The sequence below is a fragment of the Pleurodeles waltl genome, chromosome 8 (assembly GCF_031143425.1).
Source record: "Pleurodeles waltl isolate 20211129_DDA chromosome 8, aPleWal1.hap1.20221129, whole genome shotgun sequence".
Lineage (NCBI taxonomy): Eukaryota > Metazoa > Chordata > Amphibia > Caudata > Salamandridae > Pleurodeles > Pleurodeles waltl.
Window position 1 is genome coordinate 1,431,867,639 of NC_090447.1, and position 18,715 is coordinate 1,431,886,353.

The following is an 18,715-nucleotide window of genomic DNA, read 5'->3' on the forward strand; positions in this document are numbered from 1 at the left end:
TTGGTCACCCTAGTCTTGACCCAATGGTCTGCCTTCTTTCCCAATTCTGAGGGAGAAATTGGACCTAGGTCTACCAGATGCTGATGCGGTTTATCATTGAAACAATTACTTAAAAGATGTTCTTTCATAAACAAGTTATACAGCCCATCATAATCATTTACACCACTGCCATTAATCCAACCATCTAGTGTTTTGACTGAAAAGTCAGCAAAATCAACCTAGGTCTGGCTCGAGGATTTTTGAGCCCCCCTGAACCTAATCCTGTACTCCTCAGTTGAGAATCCAAAGCCCTTAATCAGGGTAGCCTTCATGAGGTCACAGGATTATGCATCCTTACCAGAGAGTGTGAGGAGTCTATCCCTACACTTTTCAGTGAACATTTCCCAAAGGAGAGCACCCCAGTGAGATTTGTTTACTTTTCTGGTTGCACAAGCCCTCTGAAAAGCTGTGAACCACTTGGTGATATCATCACTGTAGGAAGTTAGCTCTGTATATATTATTTCAAAGTAAGAAATAGTGTGCACAGAGTCCAAGGGTTCACCTTAGAGGTAAGATAGTGGCAAAAGTAGATCATTCTAATGCTCTATTTTGTGGTAGTGTGGTCGGACAGTAGGCTTATCAGAGGGTAGTGTTAAGCATTTGTTGTAGACACAGGCAATAAATGAGAAACACACACACTCAAAGACTTACTCCGGGCCAATAGGTTTTTATATTGAAAAATATATTTCCTTAGTTCATTTTAAGAACCACAGGTCCAAGATTTACATAAGACACTTTAAATGTAAGGTACTTCACTTAGATACTTTAGGAACTTTGAATGAAAACAATATCATGTACAGTCTTTGTAAAAATGGCAATAATCTATTTTCAAAGTGGACACAGTGCAAAAATCAACAGTTCCTGGGCGAGGTAAGTAAAGGTTAGATTAGGAGGTAAGTAAAACACTTACGAGTCTCAGGTCTGGGGCATAGGCAGCCCACCGTTGGAGGTTCAAGGCAACCCCAAAGTTACCACACCAGCAGCTCAGGGCCGGTCAGGTGCAGAGGTCAAAGAGGTGCCCAAAACACATAGGCGCCTATGGAGAACAGGGGTGCTCCCGGTTCCAGTCTGCCAGCAGGTAAGTACCTGTGTCCTCGGGGGGCAGACCAGAGGGGTTTTGTAGAGCACTGGGGGATAGGCAGAGGGTCGCCTGGGGGTCACTCCTACACTGAGGTTCGGTTCCTTCAGGTCCAGGGAGCTGCGGGTGCAGTGCTTGGTCCAGGCATCGGGTCCCTTGTTACAGGCAGTCGCGGTCAGGGGGAGCCTCTAGATTCTCTCTGCAGGCGTCGCTGTGGGGGTCCAGAGGCGTCGTCTCGGGCTACTCACGGGGTCGCAGTCGCCGGGGGTCCTCCCTGTGGTGTTGGTTCTCTGGATCTCCAGCCGGGGGCGTCGGATACAGAGTTTGAAGTCTCACACTTTGGGCAGGAAGAGTGAGGTCTTTAAAGTTGAAATAAAGTTGCAAGTTTGTTGCAGGTTGTTGAGCAGAGCCGCTGCTCACAGGAGTTTCTTGGTCCTGGGGGTCAGGGCAGTCCTCTGAGGCCTCTGGATGCATCGCTGGTTGCATGTTTTCGATTCAGGAGACAGGCCGGTAGGGCTGGGGCCAAAGCAGTTGTCGTTGTCCGTCGTCTCTACAGGCGTGTAGGTCAGCAGTCCTTCTTTGTAGTTCAGTTGCAGGAATCTGGTTTCCTGGGCTCTTGGGGTACCCCTAAATACTAAATTTAGGGGTGTGTTTAGGTCTGGGAGTGCAGTAGCCAATGACTACTGTCCTGGAGGGTGGCTACACCCTCTTTCTGCCTCCTCCCTGTGGGGATGGGGGCACATCCCTAATCCTATTGGGGGAATCCTCCAAAACTAAGATGGAGGATTTCTCAAGGCAGGGGTCACCTCAGCTCAGGGCACCTTAGGGGCTGTCCTGACTGGTGGGTGACTCCTCCTTGTTTTTCTAATTATCTCCTCCACCCTTGCCTCCAAAAGTGGTGGCAGTGGCCGGAAGGGTGTCCATCTCCATTAGCTAGGATGCCCTGTGGCGATGTAACAAAAGGGGTGAGCCTTTGAGGCTCACCGCCAGGTGTTACAGTTACTGCAGGGGGAGGTGAGAAGCACCTCCACCCAGTACAGGCTTTGTTACTAGCCACAGAGTGACAAAGGCATTCTCCCCATGTGGCCAGCAACATGTCTGGTGTGTGGCAGGCTGGCAAAACTAGCCACCCTCAAGGACAGTAGCCATTGGACCTAAACACACCCTTAAATTGTGTATTTAGGAGCGACCCTGAACCCATGAAACCAGATTCCTGCAACCTGAAGAAAGAGGGAGGACTGCTGACCTGAAAGCTCTGCAGAGATGACGGAGACGACAACTGATGTGGCCCCAGCCCTACCAGCCTGCCTCCAGACTCAGAGAACCTGCACAGCGATGCATCCAACGGGACTAGTGACATCTGAGGACTCAGGAGGACTGACCTGCACTATAGGACCAAGAAACTCCAGAGGACAGCGGCTCTGTCCAAAACTGCAACAAAGAAACCATCTCCAAAGAAGACTCCAGCCTCACTCGGGAAGCGTGACTCTTCCCACTCTGCACCCAACGCCACCAGCTCGTGTCCAGAAGAACCAACACCGCAGAGAGGACCCACAGGCGACTCTAATGATGTGGACACCCTGAGTCGATCTCCCTGCACCCCCACAGCGACGCCTGCAGAGAGGATCCATAGACTTCCACTGACCATGACTGCCCGGTAACAAAGGAACCCGAAGCCTGGAAGAAGCACTGCACCCGCAGCTCCCAGGACCGAGAGGAACCAACCACCGGTGCAGGAGTGACCAGCAGGCGGCCCTCATCCTAGCCCAGTCGGTGGCTGGCCCGAGAAACCCCCCTTGCTCTGCTTGCATCACCAGGTCTCTCCATTGTTTCCCATCTACAACCCGACACCTACTTTGCACACTGCACACGGCCGCCCCTGTGCCGCTGAGGGTGTATTTTGTGTGCTGGTTTGTGACCCCCCCCAGTCATCTACAACCCTCTCCCTCCCCCGGTCTGCTCCCCGAGGACGCAGGTACTTACCTGCTAGCAGACTGGAACCGGGGCACCCCTATTCTCCATAGGGGCCTATGTTATTTGGGCTCTACTTTGACCTCTGCACCTGACCGGCCCTGCGTTGCTGGTGCTGGGTGTTTGGGGTTGACTTGAACCCCCAACGATGGGCTGCCTATGCCCAGAAGACTGAACTTGTAAGTGCTTTACTTACATGAGAAACTAACTATTACTTACCTCCCCCAGTAACTGTTGATTTTTGCAGTGTCCACTTTCAAAATAGCTGATTGCCATTTTTGCCAAAACTGTGAACACTTACTCTTTTCATTCAAAGTTCTATATTTACCTATGCCAAGTACCTTACAACTTATGTACTTACTTGAATTCTGAATCTTGTGGTTCTAAAATAAATTTATATTTTTTTTTATAAAAACCTATTGGCCTGTAGTTAAGCCTTTGATTGTGCGTTCTCATGTACTGCCTGTGTGTGTACAACAAATGCTTAACACTACCCTCTGATAAGCCTAACTGCTCGACCACACTACCACAAATAGGGAATTAGTATTATCTATTAAATTGTCACTATCAACCTCTAAGGGGAACCCCTGGACTCTGTGCACACTATCTCTCACTTTGAGATAGTATATCCAGAGCCAGCTTCCTACAATGACTCAATACAGACAAGTTCAAATTGTCTATGTCACATACACATTATTTATTGCCCTCTCCCAGCTTTATCAGCCACTGTTTCCAGCATATACGCAGGATCAAAGGAGTAAAGGTAAAAAAAAAAAACACCCTTCTGTCATCCACCACCAGTACTATATAGGTTTTCAACCCACTCCCCAACCAAAATGAAAAATAAATAGATGCCTCCTGCCACCCTATGCCACCCCACCATTAACCTGTCAAAATAATTTGGATCCATGAAGACAAAGGCTTTGAAAGCCGGACTGGGCATTCCTTGTTTGGCTGCTCTTATGATCGCAGGTTTCCAGAGACCTGCGTCAAAATGGGAAAAGGTGATTTGAAAAGGAGCCACCTGCATTCTTCTGCCGCCCTCTGGTCTGTGAAGAGGCAAAGGACGACAGCTACCCACCATTCTGCAGCCACATTCAGGTCCCTTGGAATTTTGGTTTTCCACTTTTGTGACATCACTGCAGTGAATACCCAGATTTCAAATCAGTTGATCAGGACGGAGGCTGCCTATGGAACCCATATATAACAATACCATTCTAAGTTTAATTTTTCAGTATTCAACTAACAGATTATCTAAAATAAGTTTCTTAAAAAGCCATCCTAAACATTTTACCTAAAAAAGGTTGTATAGACTCTTTAAAAGGTACAGGATTTGTGGATGAATGTCACAATCGTAAACTTTGGTAATCTTACCCTTAGCACAAGTTTTGTCCATGGCTCTTTGCAGAGTTTCAAATTATAAATATTATTTCTTTTGACTGCCTCAATGTACGCTTCATGACCTTGTCGAAAATAAACCACCTAGAACAAAAACACAAAAGAGCAAGTTACGCAAAACTGCATTTCTTGATATTCATCAGCACAGCCCATAAGCTCCCATACATGTATGTATGGAGCAGCTGTTTTGGTTTAAGGACTGTAAAATACAATTATTACCAGAAAGATCATAACGCAAGAGTGAATGACCTATGCCAAAAGCCCATGCTCAACCTGCCTCAGTCCTTTTACTACTTATCTACAAGGCTGGACTGTTCAAGCAGACACGGAGTAGAAAGACGTGGGGACTTGTAAGAAACTAGATTACTTGAAGTAGGTGACTAAACCCCTCAAGGAATAATCACAACAATTGCCGGGGTTAACCGTCAAAGTCACTAAATTAACCTGACCTCACCCCCCTGGTAGCTATAGAACTGAGCAGTAAGGCTTAATTTAAGAAACTGTATAAAGTATTAATGCAGTACCAAAACAGTAATTAAGTCAAAATGCAAGTTAAAAAAACTAAATCTAAATCAAATTAGCAAAACAGTCAAATTTAACCAGAGCACATTAACAAAAACAAAAACCATTAAAATATATATATATATATATATATATATATATATATATATATATATATATATATATATAGCATGTAGTGCTGTAGATTTGCATCCTTTGCCTAGTGTTGGACTCAGAGTGTTACAAGTTGTTTTTCTTCGAGGAAGGTTTCTGAGTCACGAGATCGAATGACTCTTCCTCTCGGTGATAGTGCACATCGGCATCGAGTCCTGTGTTAGATTGTTTCCCTGCAGGAGGGTGAAGTAAAGAGTGTACAAATGTATATGAAGATATATAGTCAGGAAAAGAGATGTCCATGCAATGTATATACATATTTACAACATATAATACTGCAACGGCCACAGGCTTCCAGGGAGGAGGGAGGGCACATGTGAATCTACAGCACTACATGCCATGAACAGATGCCTACTGGGTAAGTAGCATTTTCCGTTTGATGACATGTGTAGCTATAGATACACATGCTCTGCATAGACTGTAAAGCAGTCCCATCCAGAAAATAAGCGCTGGCTAGCCTGTAGTAGTTGTAGTAGGTTGAAATAGTGTTCTAAGCACTGCCTGTCCAACATTTGGTTGTTGGTGAGATAACAGATCCATACAGTAGTGTTTAGTAAATGTGTTTGGTGTAGACCATGTGGCTTTTTTACATATGTCTGCTACTGGTATGTTTCCTAAGAATGCCATTGAAGCTCCTTTTTTCCTAGTGGAATGAGCTTTAAGAGTTACTGGTAATTGTCTTTTAGCTTTAAGATGGCAGGTTTGAATACACTTGACTATACATCGTGCTAATCTGTTTTTTGAAATGGGATTACCTTTGTGAGGTTGTTTAAATGCCACAAAAAGTTGCTTGTATTTTCTGAAATCTTTTGTTCTGTCTATATAGTATGTAGGAAGTTGGCTCTGTATGTACTATTTCAAAGTGAGAAATAGCATGCACAGAGTCCAAGGGTTCCCCTTAGAGGTAAGATAGTGGCAAAACGAGATAATTCTAATGCTCCATTTTGTGGTAGTGTGGTCGAGCAGTAGGCTTATCAGAGGGTAGTGTTAAGCATTTGTTGTACATACACACAGGCAATAAATGAGGAACACACACTCAAAGACAATTCCAGGCCAATATGTTTTTGAATAGAAAAATATATTTTCTTAGTGTATTTTAATAACCACAGGTTAAAGATTTACACACAATACTTTAAATGAAAGGTATTTCACTCAGGTATCTTAGGAACTTTGAATCAACAAAATAGCATGTACAGTTTTGGCAAAAATGGCAATAAGCTATTTTAAAACTAGATACAATGCAAAATTCAACAGTTCCTGGGGGAGGTAAGTACTTGTTAGTTTTTCAGGTAAGTAAAACACGAACAGGGTTCAAAGTTGGGTCCAAAGTAGCCCACTGTTGGGGGTTCAGAGCAACCCCAAAGTTACCACACCAGCAGCTCAGGGCCGGTCAGGTGCAGAGGTCAAAGTGGTGCCCAAAACGCATAGGCTTCAATGGAGAAGGGGGTGCCCGGTTCCAGTCTGCCAGCAGGTAAGTACCCGTGACTTCGGAGGGCAGACCAGGGGGGTTTTGTAGTGCACCGGGGGGGACACAAGTCCGCACAAAAAGTACACCCTCAGTGGCACGGGGGCGGCCGGGTGCAGAGTGCGAACAGGCGTCGGGTTTGCAATTGGTTTCAATGGGAGACCCAGGGGTCTCTTCAGCGAAGCAGGCAGGCAAGGGGGGGCTACTCAGGGTAGCCACCACCTGGGCAAGGGAGAGGGCCTCCTGGGGGTCACTCCTGCACTGGAGGTCGGATCCTTCAGGTCCTGGGGGCTGCGGGTGCAGTGTCTTTACCAGGCGTCAGGTTCTTTGAAGCAGGCAGTCGCGGTCAGGGGGACCCTCAGGATTCCCTCTGCAGGCGTCGCTGTGGGGACTCAGGGGGGTCAACTCTGGCTACTCACGGGCTCGCAGTCGCCGGGGAGTCCTCCCTGTAAGGTTGTTTCTCTGCAGGTCGAGCCGGGGGTGTCGGGTGCAGGGTGGAAAGTCTCACACTTCGGGCAGGAAACGTGGAGTCCTTTAAAAGTTTTTTCTTTGTTGCAAGTTTTGGTTTCTTTGGAACAGGGCCGCTGTCATCGGAGTTCTTGGTCCTTTTAGATGCAGGGTAGTCCTCTGAGGCTTCAGAGGTCGCTGGACCCTGGGGAACGCATCGCTGTTGCAGCTTTTCTTGAAGTGAGGAGACAGGTCAGTAGGGCTGGGGCCAAAGCAGTTGGTGTCTCCGTCTTCTCTGCAGGGCTTCAGGTCAGCAGTCCTTCGTCTTAGGTTGCAGGAATCTAGTTCCCTAGGTTCTGGGGGCCCCTAAATACTCAAGTTAGGGGTGTGTTTAGGTCTGGGGGGTTGGTAGCCAATGGCTACTAGCCCTGAGGGTGACTACACCCTCTTTGTGCCTCCTCCCTGAGGGGAGGGGGGCACATCCCTAATCCTATTGGGGGAATCCTCCATCTGCAAGATGGAGGATTTCTAAAAGTCAGAGTCACCTCAGCTCAGGACACCTTAGGGGGTTGCCCTGACTGGCCAGTGACTCCTTGTTTTTCTCATTATCTCCTCCGACCTTGCCGCCAAAAGTGGGGCCGTGGCCGGAGGGGGCGGGCATCTCCACTAGCTGGAATGCCCTGTGGCGCTGTAACAAAGGGGGCGAGCCTTTGAGGCTCACCGCCAGGTGTTACAGATCCTGCAGGGGGAGGTGAGAAGCACCTCCACCCAGTACAGGCTTTGTTACTAGCCACAGAGTGACAAAGGCACTCTCCCCATGTGGCCAGCAACATGTCTGGTGTGTGGCAGGCTGGCAAAACTAGTCAGCCCACACTGGAAGTCGGTATGTTTTCAGGGGGCATCTCTAAGATGCCCTCTGGGGTGTATTTCACAATAAAATGTACACTGGCATCAGTGTGCATTTATTGTGCTGAGAAGTTTGATACCAAACTTCCCAGTTTTCAGTGTAGCCATTATGGTGTTGTGGAGTTTGTGTATGACAGACTCCCAGACCATATACTGTTATGGCTACCCTGCACTTACAATGTCTAAGGTTTTGCTTAGACACTGTAGGGGCATAGTGCTCATGCACATATGCCCTCACCTTTGGTATAGTTCACCCTGCCTTAGGGCTGTAAGGCCTGCTAGAGGGGTGACTTATCTATGCCATAGGCAGTGTGAGGTTGGCATGGTACCCTGAGGGGAGTGCCATGTCGACAGTCCTTTTCTCCCCACCAGCACACACAAGCTGGCAAGCAGTGTGTCTGTGCTGAGTAAGGGGTCCCCAGGGTGGCATAAGGCATGCTGCAGCCCCTAGAGACGTTCCCTGGCATCAGGGCCCTTGGTACCAGTTACAAGGGACCTACCTGGATGCCCGGGTGTGCCAATTGTGGAGACAAGGGTACAGGTTAGGGAAAGAACACTGGTGCTGGGGCCTGGTTAGCAGGCCTCAGCACACCTTCAAATCATAACTTGGCATCAGCAAAGGCAAAGTCTCAGGGGGTAACCATGCCAAGGAGGTATTTCCTTACATAGTACATGAGAGGTCTTTTAGCATCAAGGGTGTGAAGAGCTCTTTCAGCAACTCAATCTGGCTGTGAAAACAAGACTGTCAATTCCACTGACTGACTGATACGAAAAGGTGAATTTACCTTTTGTAGGAATTTTGGGTTTCCACTAAGAACTATTTTGTTTTTGTCAATTTAAAAAAAAGTTTATTCTAAAGTGAACGCTTGAATTTCATCAACTCTTCTCAAAGAAGTGATTGCTACTAAGAGAGCAACCTTCCATGATAAAAACTGAAGAGGGCAAGAATGCATGGGTTCAAAAGGTGGCCCCATGAGTCTTTTGAGTACAATATTAAGATTCCACGTAGGGGCTGGTGGAGCTCTAGGTGGAATAATCCTTTTAAGACCCTCCATAAAGCTTTTAACAACAGGAATCCTAAACAGGGACGTATGTTGTCTGTTTTGGAGATAAGCAGCTATTGTTGTTGAATGGATTATAGTAGAGGAATATGCAAGATTTGTTTTTTGTAAGTGTAGCAAACAGCATCTCATGTTGATACCTTAAGTGGGTCAATGTTTTTAGGCTGGCAGTACTAGACAAACTGCTTCCATTTAGCTGCATAACATTGTCTAATTGTGGGTTTGCGTGCTCCCTTTAGAATATCCATACATTCTGATGGAAGCTGTAAATAGCCAAACTCTATGACTTCAGGAGCCAAATCACCAGGTTGAGTATGCTGGGATATGGATGTCTGATTTGACCTTTCCTTTGAGTCAAGAGGTCTGGCATGTTTGGTAGTCTGTGATGTGGTTCTACAGATAGGTTCAGTAGTGTTGTATACTAATGTTGACGTGCCCATGTGGAAGCTATGAATATCATGGCGAGTGAGATTTGTTTCATCTTCTTGATCACAAACGGAATTAGTGGGAGAGGTGGAAAAGCGTAAGCTTTAAGATAGCAGGTTTGAATACACTTAACTATCCATCTAGCAATTCCTTGTTTAGAAATTGGATTCCCTGTATGAGGTTCTTGGAAAGTAATAAATAGTTGTTTTGTTTTTCGAATTAGTTTTGTTCTGTCAATGTAGTACATTAGTGCTCTTTTGATGTCTAATGTATGCAGTGCTCTTTCAGCTACAGAATCTGGCTGTGGGAAGAACACTGGTAATTCTACTGTTTGATTCAAGTGGAACGGTGAGATCACTTTTGGTTTGAAAAATTTGGATTTGTCCTTAGAACTACTTTATGCTTGTGTATTTGAATAAATGGTTCTTATTTGCATAGCAGTGTCTAGTGGTAGGTTTCCTAGCTTGTCTTATGACCTCCATACATTCTTGTGTGAGGTCTAAGTGTCCGAATTCTAGGATTTCAGGTGTGTAGTGTTGTGTACCAGGGTTGTCTTGCCCATGTCGGTGCTATCAGTATGAGTTTGAGTTTGTTTTGACTCAATTTGTTTACTAGATATGGAAGGAGTGTGAGAGGGGGAAAAGCGTAAGCAAATATCCCTGACCAGCTCATCCATAACACATTGCCCTGAGACTGATCTTGTGGGTACCTGGATGCGAAGTTTTGGCATTTTGAGTTTTCTTTTGTTGCAAATAGATCTATTTGTTGTGTTCCCCACATTTGGAAGTAAGTGTTTAGTATTTGGGGGTGAATCTCCCATTCGTGGATCTGTTGGTGATCCCGAGAGAGATTGTCTGCTCGGGAATTCCTGGAATAAATTGTGCTATTAGGCGAATGTGGTTGTGAATCGCCCAATGCCATATTTTCTGTGTTAGGAGACACAACTGTGTCGAGTGTGTGCCTCCCTGTTTGTTTAGGTAATACATTGTTGTCATGTTGTCTGTTTTGACAAGAATGTGTTTGTGTCTTATTATGGGTTGAAATGCTTTGAGCGCTAGAAATACCGCTAACAGTTCTAAGTGATTTACGTGAAACTGTTTTTGCTGTATGTCCCATTGTCCTTGGATGCTGTGTTGATTGAGGTGTGCTCCCCACCCTATCATGGAAGCATCTGTTGTTATTACGTATTGTGGCACTGGGTCTTGGAAAGGCCGCCCTTGGTTTAAATTTATACTGTTCCACCATTGAAGCGAGATGTATGTTTGGCGGTCTATCAACACCAGATACGTGCACAGCATGTGTATCTGCAGCTACACATGCCATTGAATATATATGTATATATCGATGTAAAAATGTCACTTACCCAGTGTACATCTGTTTGTGGCATGAGACGCTGCAGGTTCACATGCTGTGCATTATCCTGCCATCTAGTGTTGGGCTCGGAGTGTTACAAGTTGTTTTTCTTCTAAGAAGTCTTTTCGAGTCACGAGACCGAGTGACTCCTCCCTTTCGGCTCCATTGCGCATGGGCGTCAACTCCATCTTAGATTGTTTTCCCCGCAGAGGGTGAGGTAGGAGTTATGAGTATACTAGAGGTGCCCATGCAATGGAGTAGTTATGCATGTACTTAATGTGTATCAAAAGAATATTCTATTTACATATTTACAATTTTCCTTCAACTAAGAACGGCTACAGGCTACCGGGGAGGTGGGAGGGCGCATGTGAATCTGCAGCGTCTCATGTCACGAACAGATGTACACTGGGTAAGTGACATTTTCCGTTCGGTGGCATGTGTAGCTGCAGATACACATGCTGTGCATAGACTAACAAGCAGTAATCTCCCCAAAAAGCGGTGGTTTAGCCTGTAGGAGTTGAAGTCTGAAATAATGTTCTTAATACAGCCTATCCTACTGTAGCTTGTAGCGTTGCTAACACATCTACACAGTAATGCTTAGTAAATGTATGAGGCGTGGACCAGGTGGCTGCCTTACAAATTTCTGTCATAGGTAAATTTCCAAGAAAAGCCATTGTGGCGCCTTTTTTCTTAGTGGAATGTGCTCTTGGTGTAATAGGTAATACTCTTTTTGCTTTAATATAGCAAGTTTGAATACATTTAACTATCCATCTGGCGATGCCTTGTTTGGATATAGGATTACCTGCATGAGGTTTTTGGAAGGTAACAAACAATTGTTTTGTTTTACAAAATTGTTTTGTTCTATCAATGTAATACATTAGTGCTCTTTTTATGTCTAAAGTATGTAAGGCTCTTTCGGCTACTGAGTCTGGTTGCGGAAAGAAGACTGGGAGTTCCACAGTTTGGTTTAGGTGGAATGGTGATATGACCTTTGGTAAGAATTTTGGATTTGTACGGAGAACTACTTTATGGTTATGTATTTGTATAAAGGGTTCCTGAATAGTAAATGTTTGTATCTCACTTACTCTTCTAAGTGATGTGATAGCTATTAGAAAGGCTACTTTCCAAGTCAGGTATTACATTTCACAAGAATGCATGGGTTAGAATGGTGGGCCCATGAGTCGGGTTAATACAATATTAAGGTTCCACAAAGGTACTGTTGGTGTCCTTGGGGGTATGATTCTTTTGAGTCCCTCAATAAATGCTTTAATGACTTGAGATTCTAAGAAGTTATGTTGTATGTGTAATCTGCAGATAGGCAGAGATTGCAGTGAGATGGATTTTAATGGATGAGAATGCTTGATTAGACTTCTGTAAGTGTAATAAGTAGCTTACAATGTCTTTTGTGGAGGCATGTAGTGGTTAAATTTGATTAGTGTGGCAATAGCAAACAAATCTTTTCCATTTGTTTGTGTAACAATGTCTTGTTGTAGGTTTTCTTGCTTGTTTAATGTCCTCCATACACTCTTGTGTAAGATTTAAATGTCCGAATTCTAAGACTTCAGGAGCCAGATTGCTAGATTGAGCGATGCTGGATTTGGGTGTCTGATCTGTTGTTTGTGTTAACAGATCTGGAATGTTTGGTCATTTGATGTGGGGTACTACTGATTAGTCCAACAGTGTTGTGTACCACAGTTGGCGAGCCCAGGTTGGTGCTATGAGTATTAGTTTGAGTTTGTTTTGACTTAGTTTGTTGACCAGATAAGGAATGAGTGGGAGAGGGGGGAAAGCGTAAGCAAATATCCCTTACCAACTGATCCATAGTGCATTGCCCTTGGATTGAGGGTGTGGGTACCTGGACGCAAAGTTTTTGCATTTCGCGTTTTCTTTTGTTGCGAATAGGTCTATGTTTGCTGTTCCCCAGCAGAGGAAGTGGTCCTGTAGGATCTGGGGATGAATTTCCCATTTGTGAGTTTGCTGGTGATCTCGACTGAGATTGTCGGCTAACTGATTCTGAATGCCTGGTATGTATTGTGCTATCAGGCGAACTTGATTGTGAATTGCCCAATGCCAAATCTGTTGTGCTAAGAGACACAGTTGTGACGAGTGTGTTCCCCCCCCCTTGTTTGTTAAGATGATACATTGTTGTCATGTTGTCGGTTTTGACAAGGATGTGTTTGTGGGCTACCAGTGGTTGAAATGCTTTTAATGCTAGAAACACCGCTAGCAGTTCCAAATGATTTATGTGAAGTTGTTTTTGCTGATTGTCCCATTGACCCTGTATGCTGTGCTTGTTAAGGTGTGCTCCCCACCCCAACATGGAAGCATCTGTTGTGATAACAGCTTGAGGCACTGGGTCTTGGAATGGCCGCCCTTTGTATAAATTTATAGGGTTCCACCATTGAAGCGAGAAGTGTGTTTGGCGGTCTATTAACACTAGATCTTGAAGTTGGCCCTGTGTCCATTGTTTTGCTAGGCACTGTTGCAAGGGCCTCATGTGTAATCTTGCATTTGGGACAATGGCTAAGCATGAAGACATCATGCCTAGAAGTTTCATTACAAACCTTACTGGGTAGTGTTGTTTTGACTGTATGCTTGATGTTACATTTTGAAACGTTTGGACCCTTTGTGGACTTGAAGTGGCAATTGCTCTTTGTGTGTTGAGTGTTGCTCCCAAGTATTGTTGTATTTGGGATGGTTGCAGATTTGATTTCTGGTCATTTATAGAGAACCCTAGTTTGTGTATAGTTTCTATGATGTACTGCGTGTGAAGAAGACATTGTTGGTGAGAGTTGGTTTTTATTAGCCAGTCGTCCAAATATGGGAATACGTGCATGTGCTGTCTCCTTATGTGAGCGGCTACTACTGCTAAGCATTGTGTGAATACTCTTGGGGCCGTTGTTATCCCGAACGGTAGCACTTTGAATTGATAGTGTACGCCTTTTATCACAAACCTTAAGTATTTTCTGTGAGAAGGATGGATGGCTATGTGGAAATACGCATCCTTGAGATCTAATGTTAACATGTGTAGGAAGTTGCCTCTGTATGTACTATTTCAAAGTAAGAAATAGCATGCACAGAGTCCAAGGGTTCCCCTTAGAGGTAAGATAGTGGCAAAAAGAGATAATTCTAATGCTCTATTTTGTGGTAGTGTGGTTGAGCAGTAGGCTTATCAGAGGGTAGTGTTAAGCATTTGTTGTACTCACACAGGCAATAAATGAGGAACACACACTCAAAGACAATTCCAGGCTAATAGGTTTTTGTATAGAAAAATATATTTTCTTAGTTTATTTTAAGAACCACAGGTTCAAGATTTACAAATAATACTTCAAACGAAAGGTACTTCACTTAGGTAACTTAGGAACTTTGAATCAGCAAAATAGCATGTACAGTTTTCATAAAAATGGCAATAAGCTATTTTAAAACTGCAATTTTCAACAGTTCCTGGGGGAGGTAAGTGTTTGTTAGTTTTGCAGGTAAGTAAACCACGTACAGGGTTCAAAGTTGGGTCCAAGGAAGCCCACTGTTGGGGGTTCAGAGCAACCCCAAAGTTACCACACGAGCAGCTCAGGGCCGGTCAGGTGCAGAGGTCAAAGTGGTGCCCAAAACGCATAGGCTTCAATGGAGAAGGGGGTGCCCCGGTTCCAGCCTGCCAGCAGGTAGGTACCCGCGTCTTCGGGGGGCAGCCCAGGGGGGTTTTGTAGGGCACCGGGGGGGACACAAATCAGCACAAAAAGAACACCCTCAGCGGCACGGGGGCGGCCGGGTGCAGAGTGCAAACAGGCGTCGGGTTTGCAATAGGTTTCAATGGGAGACCCAGGGGTCTCTTCAGCGAAGCAGGCAGGCAAGGGGGGAGAGGGGGGCTCCTCGGGGTAGCCACCACCTGGGCAAGGGAGAGGGCCACCTGGGGGTCGATTCTGCACTGGAGGTCAAATCCTTCAGGTCCTGGGGGCTGCGGGTGCAGTGTCTTTACCAGGCGTTGGGTTCTTAGAAGCAGGCAGTCACGGTCAGGGGGAGCCTCTGGATTCCCTCTGCAGGCGTCGCTGGGGGGGTTCAGGGGGGTCAACTCTGGCTACTCACAGAGTCGCAGTCGCCGGGGAGTCTTCCCTGTAGTGTTGTTTCTCCGCAGGTCGAGCCGCAGGCGTCGGGTGCAGAGTGCAAAATCTCACGCTTCCGGTAGGAAACGTGGAGTCCTTTTAAAGTTGTTTCTTAGTTGCAAAGTTGTTTCTTCTTTGGACCAGAGCCGCTGTCCTCGGGAGTTCTTGGTCCTTTTAGATGCAGGGTAGTCCTCTGAGGCTTCAGAGGTCGCTGGACCCTGGGGGACGCGTTGCTGGTGCAGTTTTTCTTGAAGTGGGGAGACAGGCCGGTAGGGCTGGGGCCAAAGCAGTTGGTGTCTCCGTCTTCTCTGCCGGGATTTCAGGTCAGCAGTCCTTCGTCTTCAGGTTGCAGGAATCTATCTTGCTAGGTTCTGGGAACCCCAAAATACTCAATTTAGGGGGGTGTTTAGGTCTGGGGGGTTAGTAGCCAATGGCTACTAGCCCTGAGGGTGGCTACACCCTCTTTGTGCCTCCTCCCTGAGGGGAGGGGGGCACATCCCTAATCCTATTGGGGGAATCCTCCATCTGTAAGATGGAGGATTTCTAAAAGTCAGAGTCACCTCAGCTCAGGACACCTTAGGGGTTGTCCTGACTGGCCAGTGACTCCTCCTTGTTTTTCTCATTATCTCCTCTGGCCTTGCCACCAAAAGTGGGGCCGTGGCCGGAGGGGGCGGGCATCTCCACTAGCTGGAGTGCCCTGGGGCGCTGTAACAAAGGGGGTGAGCCTTTGAGGCTCACCGCCAGGTGTTACAGTTCCTGCAGGGGGAGGTGAGAAGCACCTCCACCCAGTACAGGCTTTGTTACTAGCCACAGAGTGACCAAGGCACTCTCCCCATGTGGCCAGCAACATGTCTGGTGTGCAGCAGGCTGGTAAAACTAGTCAGCCCACACTGGAAGTTGGGTATGTTTTCAGGGAGCATCTCTAAGATGCCCTCTGGGGTGTATTTCACAATAAAATGTACACTGGCATCAGTGTGCATTTATTGTGCTGAGAAGTTTGATACCAAACTTCCCAGTTTTCAGTGTAGCCATTATGGTGCTGTGGAGTTCGTGCATGACAGACTCCCAGACCATATACTCTTATGGTTACCCTGCACTTACAATGTCTAAGGTTTTGCTTAGACACTGTATGGGGCATAGTGCTCATGCACCTATGCCCTCACCTATGGTATAGTGCACCCTGCCTTAGGGCTGTAAGGCCTGCTAGAGGGGTGACTTATCTATGCCATGGGCAGTGTGAGGTTGGCATGGCACCCTGAGGGGAGTGCCATGTTGACTTAGTCATTTGCTCCCCACCAGCACACACAAGCTGGCAAGCAGTGTGTCTGTGCTGAGTGGGGGGTCCCCAGGGTGGCATAAGACATGCTGCAGCCCTTCGAGACCTTCCCTGGCATCAGGGCCCGTGGTACCAGGGGTACCAGTTACAAGGGACTTACCTGGATGCCAGGGTGTGCCAATTGTGGAAACAAAGGTACAGGTTAGGGTAAAGAACACTGGTGCTGGGGCCTGGTTAGCAGGCCTCAGCACACTTTCAAATCATAACTTGGCATCAGCAAAGGCAAAAAGTCAGGGGGTAACCATGCCAAGGAGGCATTTCCTTACAACATGTAGTCCTCCTTTTTTAGTAAGGGAACCACGTCTTGAAGTGTTACCATGTGGAAGTGGTCTGATTTGCTGAAGAGATTCAGTGTTCTGAGATCTAAGATGGGTCTTAACGTTTTGTCCTTTTTTGGAATTAGGAAATATAGTGAGTAGACGCCTGTTCCTTTCTGATGATTGGGTACTAGTTCTATTGCTTGTTTTTGTAATAGTGCTTGGACCTCTATTTGTAATAGGTCTAAGTGTTGTTTGGACAGATTGTGTGTTCTTGGTGGCACATCTGGCGGGAATTTTGTGAATTCTATGCAATAACCATGTTGGATAATTGATAGGACCCATGCGTCTGTGGTAATGTGTGTCCAAGTTTGATAATATGCGGTTAGCCCCCCCCCCCCCCCACTGGTGATAAGTGTTGGGGTTTTGTGACATTGAAGTCACTGTTTGGTCTGGCTTGGTTTGGTTGCCTGGAACTTTCCCCTTCCTCTTGGGAATTGTCCTCTCTAGGAACCACGAATCCCTCCCCTTTGAAATTGTGCCTGATAGGTGGGTCTGGTTTGAGAGGTGGAAGGCTCTGATGTTTGCTGTCGAAAACCTCCTCTGAATTGTGGTTTCCTAAAGGTGCCTCAGACTTGTGGGGAGTAGAGCGCGCCCATGACTTTGACCGTGTCCGTGTCTTTTTTTTTTTTTTTTTTTAAACTTTTCAATTGCTGTGTCCACTTCCGGCCCAAACAATTGTTCTTGGTTAAATGGCATGTTCAACACCGCTTGTTGGATCTCTGGCTTGAATCCAGAGCTTCTGAACCATGCATGCCTGCGAATGGTTACCGCTGTGTTGACCATTCGTGCCGCCGTGTCAGCCGAGTCTAGTGCGCACCTTATCTGGTTGTTGGATATGGCCTGTCCTTCTTCCACAACCTGTTGGGCACGTTTTTGGTGTTCTTTGGGCAAGTGCTGTATTATGTATTGCATCGCGTCCCATTGTGCCCTGTCGTAGCGAGCAAGTAGGGCTTGCGAATTAGCAATCCGCCATTGATTGGCTGCTTGTGCTGCCACTCGTTTGCCCGCTGCGTCAAACTTTCTGCTCTCTTTGCCAGGCGGTGAAGCGTCTCCTGACGATTGAGAGTTTGCTCTCTTTCTTGCTGCTCCTACTACAGCCACTGAGTCCGGTGTAAGTTGTTGTGTTATGAACACAGGATCCGTTGGGGGAGGCTTGTACTTCTTCTCAACCCTAGGCGTAATAGCCCTTCCTTTAACTGGCTCCTGGAATACTTGTTTTGCGTGTTTGAGCATACTCAGGAGTATTGGCAGACTCTGATATGAAGCGTGGGTGGCTGCTAAGGTGTTAAACAAGAAGTCATCCTCTATTGGCTCTGAATGCATTGCTACGTTGTGGAATGCAGCTGCCCTGGATAGTACCTGCGTATATGCAGTACTGTCTTCTGGAGGTGACGGCTTTGTTGGATAACAATCCGGACTGTTATCCGATACTGGTGCATCATATAAGTCCCATGCATCAGCATCATCCTGTTGTGTCATCCCTGTATGTGTGGGTGACTGCATTGGAGGTGTTCCCACTGGAGACAGTTGTGGTGAATGTGGTGGGGACGGTTGTGGTGAAAACCTTGGTGGTGGGGATTTTTCTCTAACCACCTTCGCCTTAGGCTGCATTTCTGTCGCCTGAAATGCAAGTTTCCTTTGAGACTTGATTGGAGGTAGAGTTTGTATTTTACAAGTCTCTTTCTGGATATGCAATCTTCTTTGTGTATGGTCCGGTTCTTCCATACTTAATTCCTGCTCAAATCTATGTCTTTCCTTCATTTGGCTGGAAAGTCCTTGCTCTTCTGTGTAGGAGCTTCTTTTTGGCTCCGAAGTCGCTTTTTTCGGTACTGAGGTTTCAGATATAGGGCAGATGTAGCTAGGTTTCATTTTGCGAGTTGCAAATTGTGAGTCCCAGCAACTCGCAATTTGCAACTCGCAAAATGAAATGCAGAAAGGTGTCTCAGACACCATCTGGGACTCGCTATGGGTTCGCAAAGACCCACCTCATGAATATTAATGAGGTGGGTCGCAGTTTGCTAACCCATAGCGAGTCTAGGCACTCACAGGGATGGTGGCCTGCTGGAGACAGCAGACCAGCATGTCTGTGACTGCTTTTAAATAAAGCAGTTTTTTTTTTTGGTGCTTTTTGCAGCCCATTTTC

General features: G+C 46.3%; 1 protein-coding gene across 1 annotated transcript in view; it reads right to left on the minus strand.

Annotated features, from left to right (window-relative positions):
- Window positions 1-18,715, minus strand: part of BRWD1 (bromodomain and WD repeat domain containing 1) — a 1,722,898-nt gene that overhangs the window by 587,359 nt on the left and 1,116,824 nt on the right. The window contains exon 25 of the mRNA XM_069202575.1: window positions 4,463-4,570. Within this exon, the coding sequence (XP_069058676.1) occupies window positions 4,463-4,570 (108 nt within the window). The remainder of the gene's footprint in view (window positions 1-4,462; window positions 4,571-18,715) is intronic.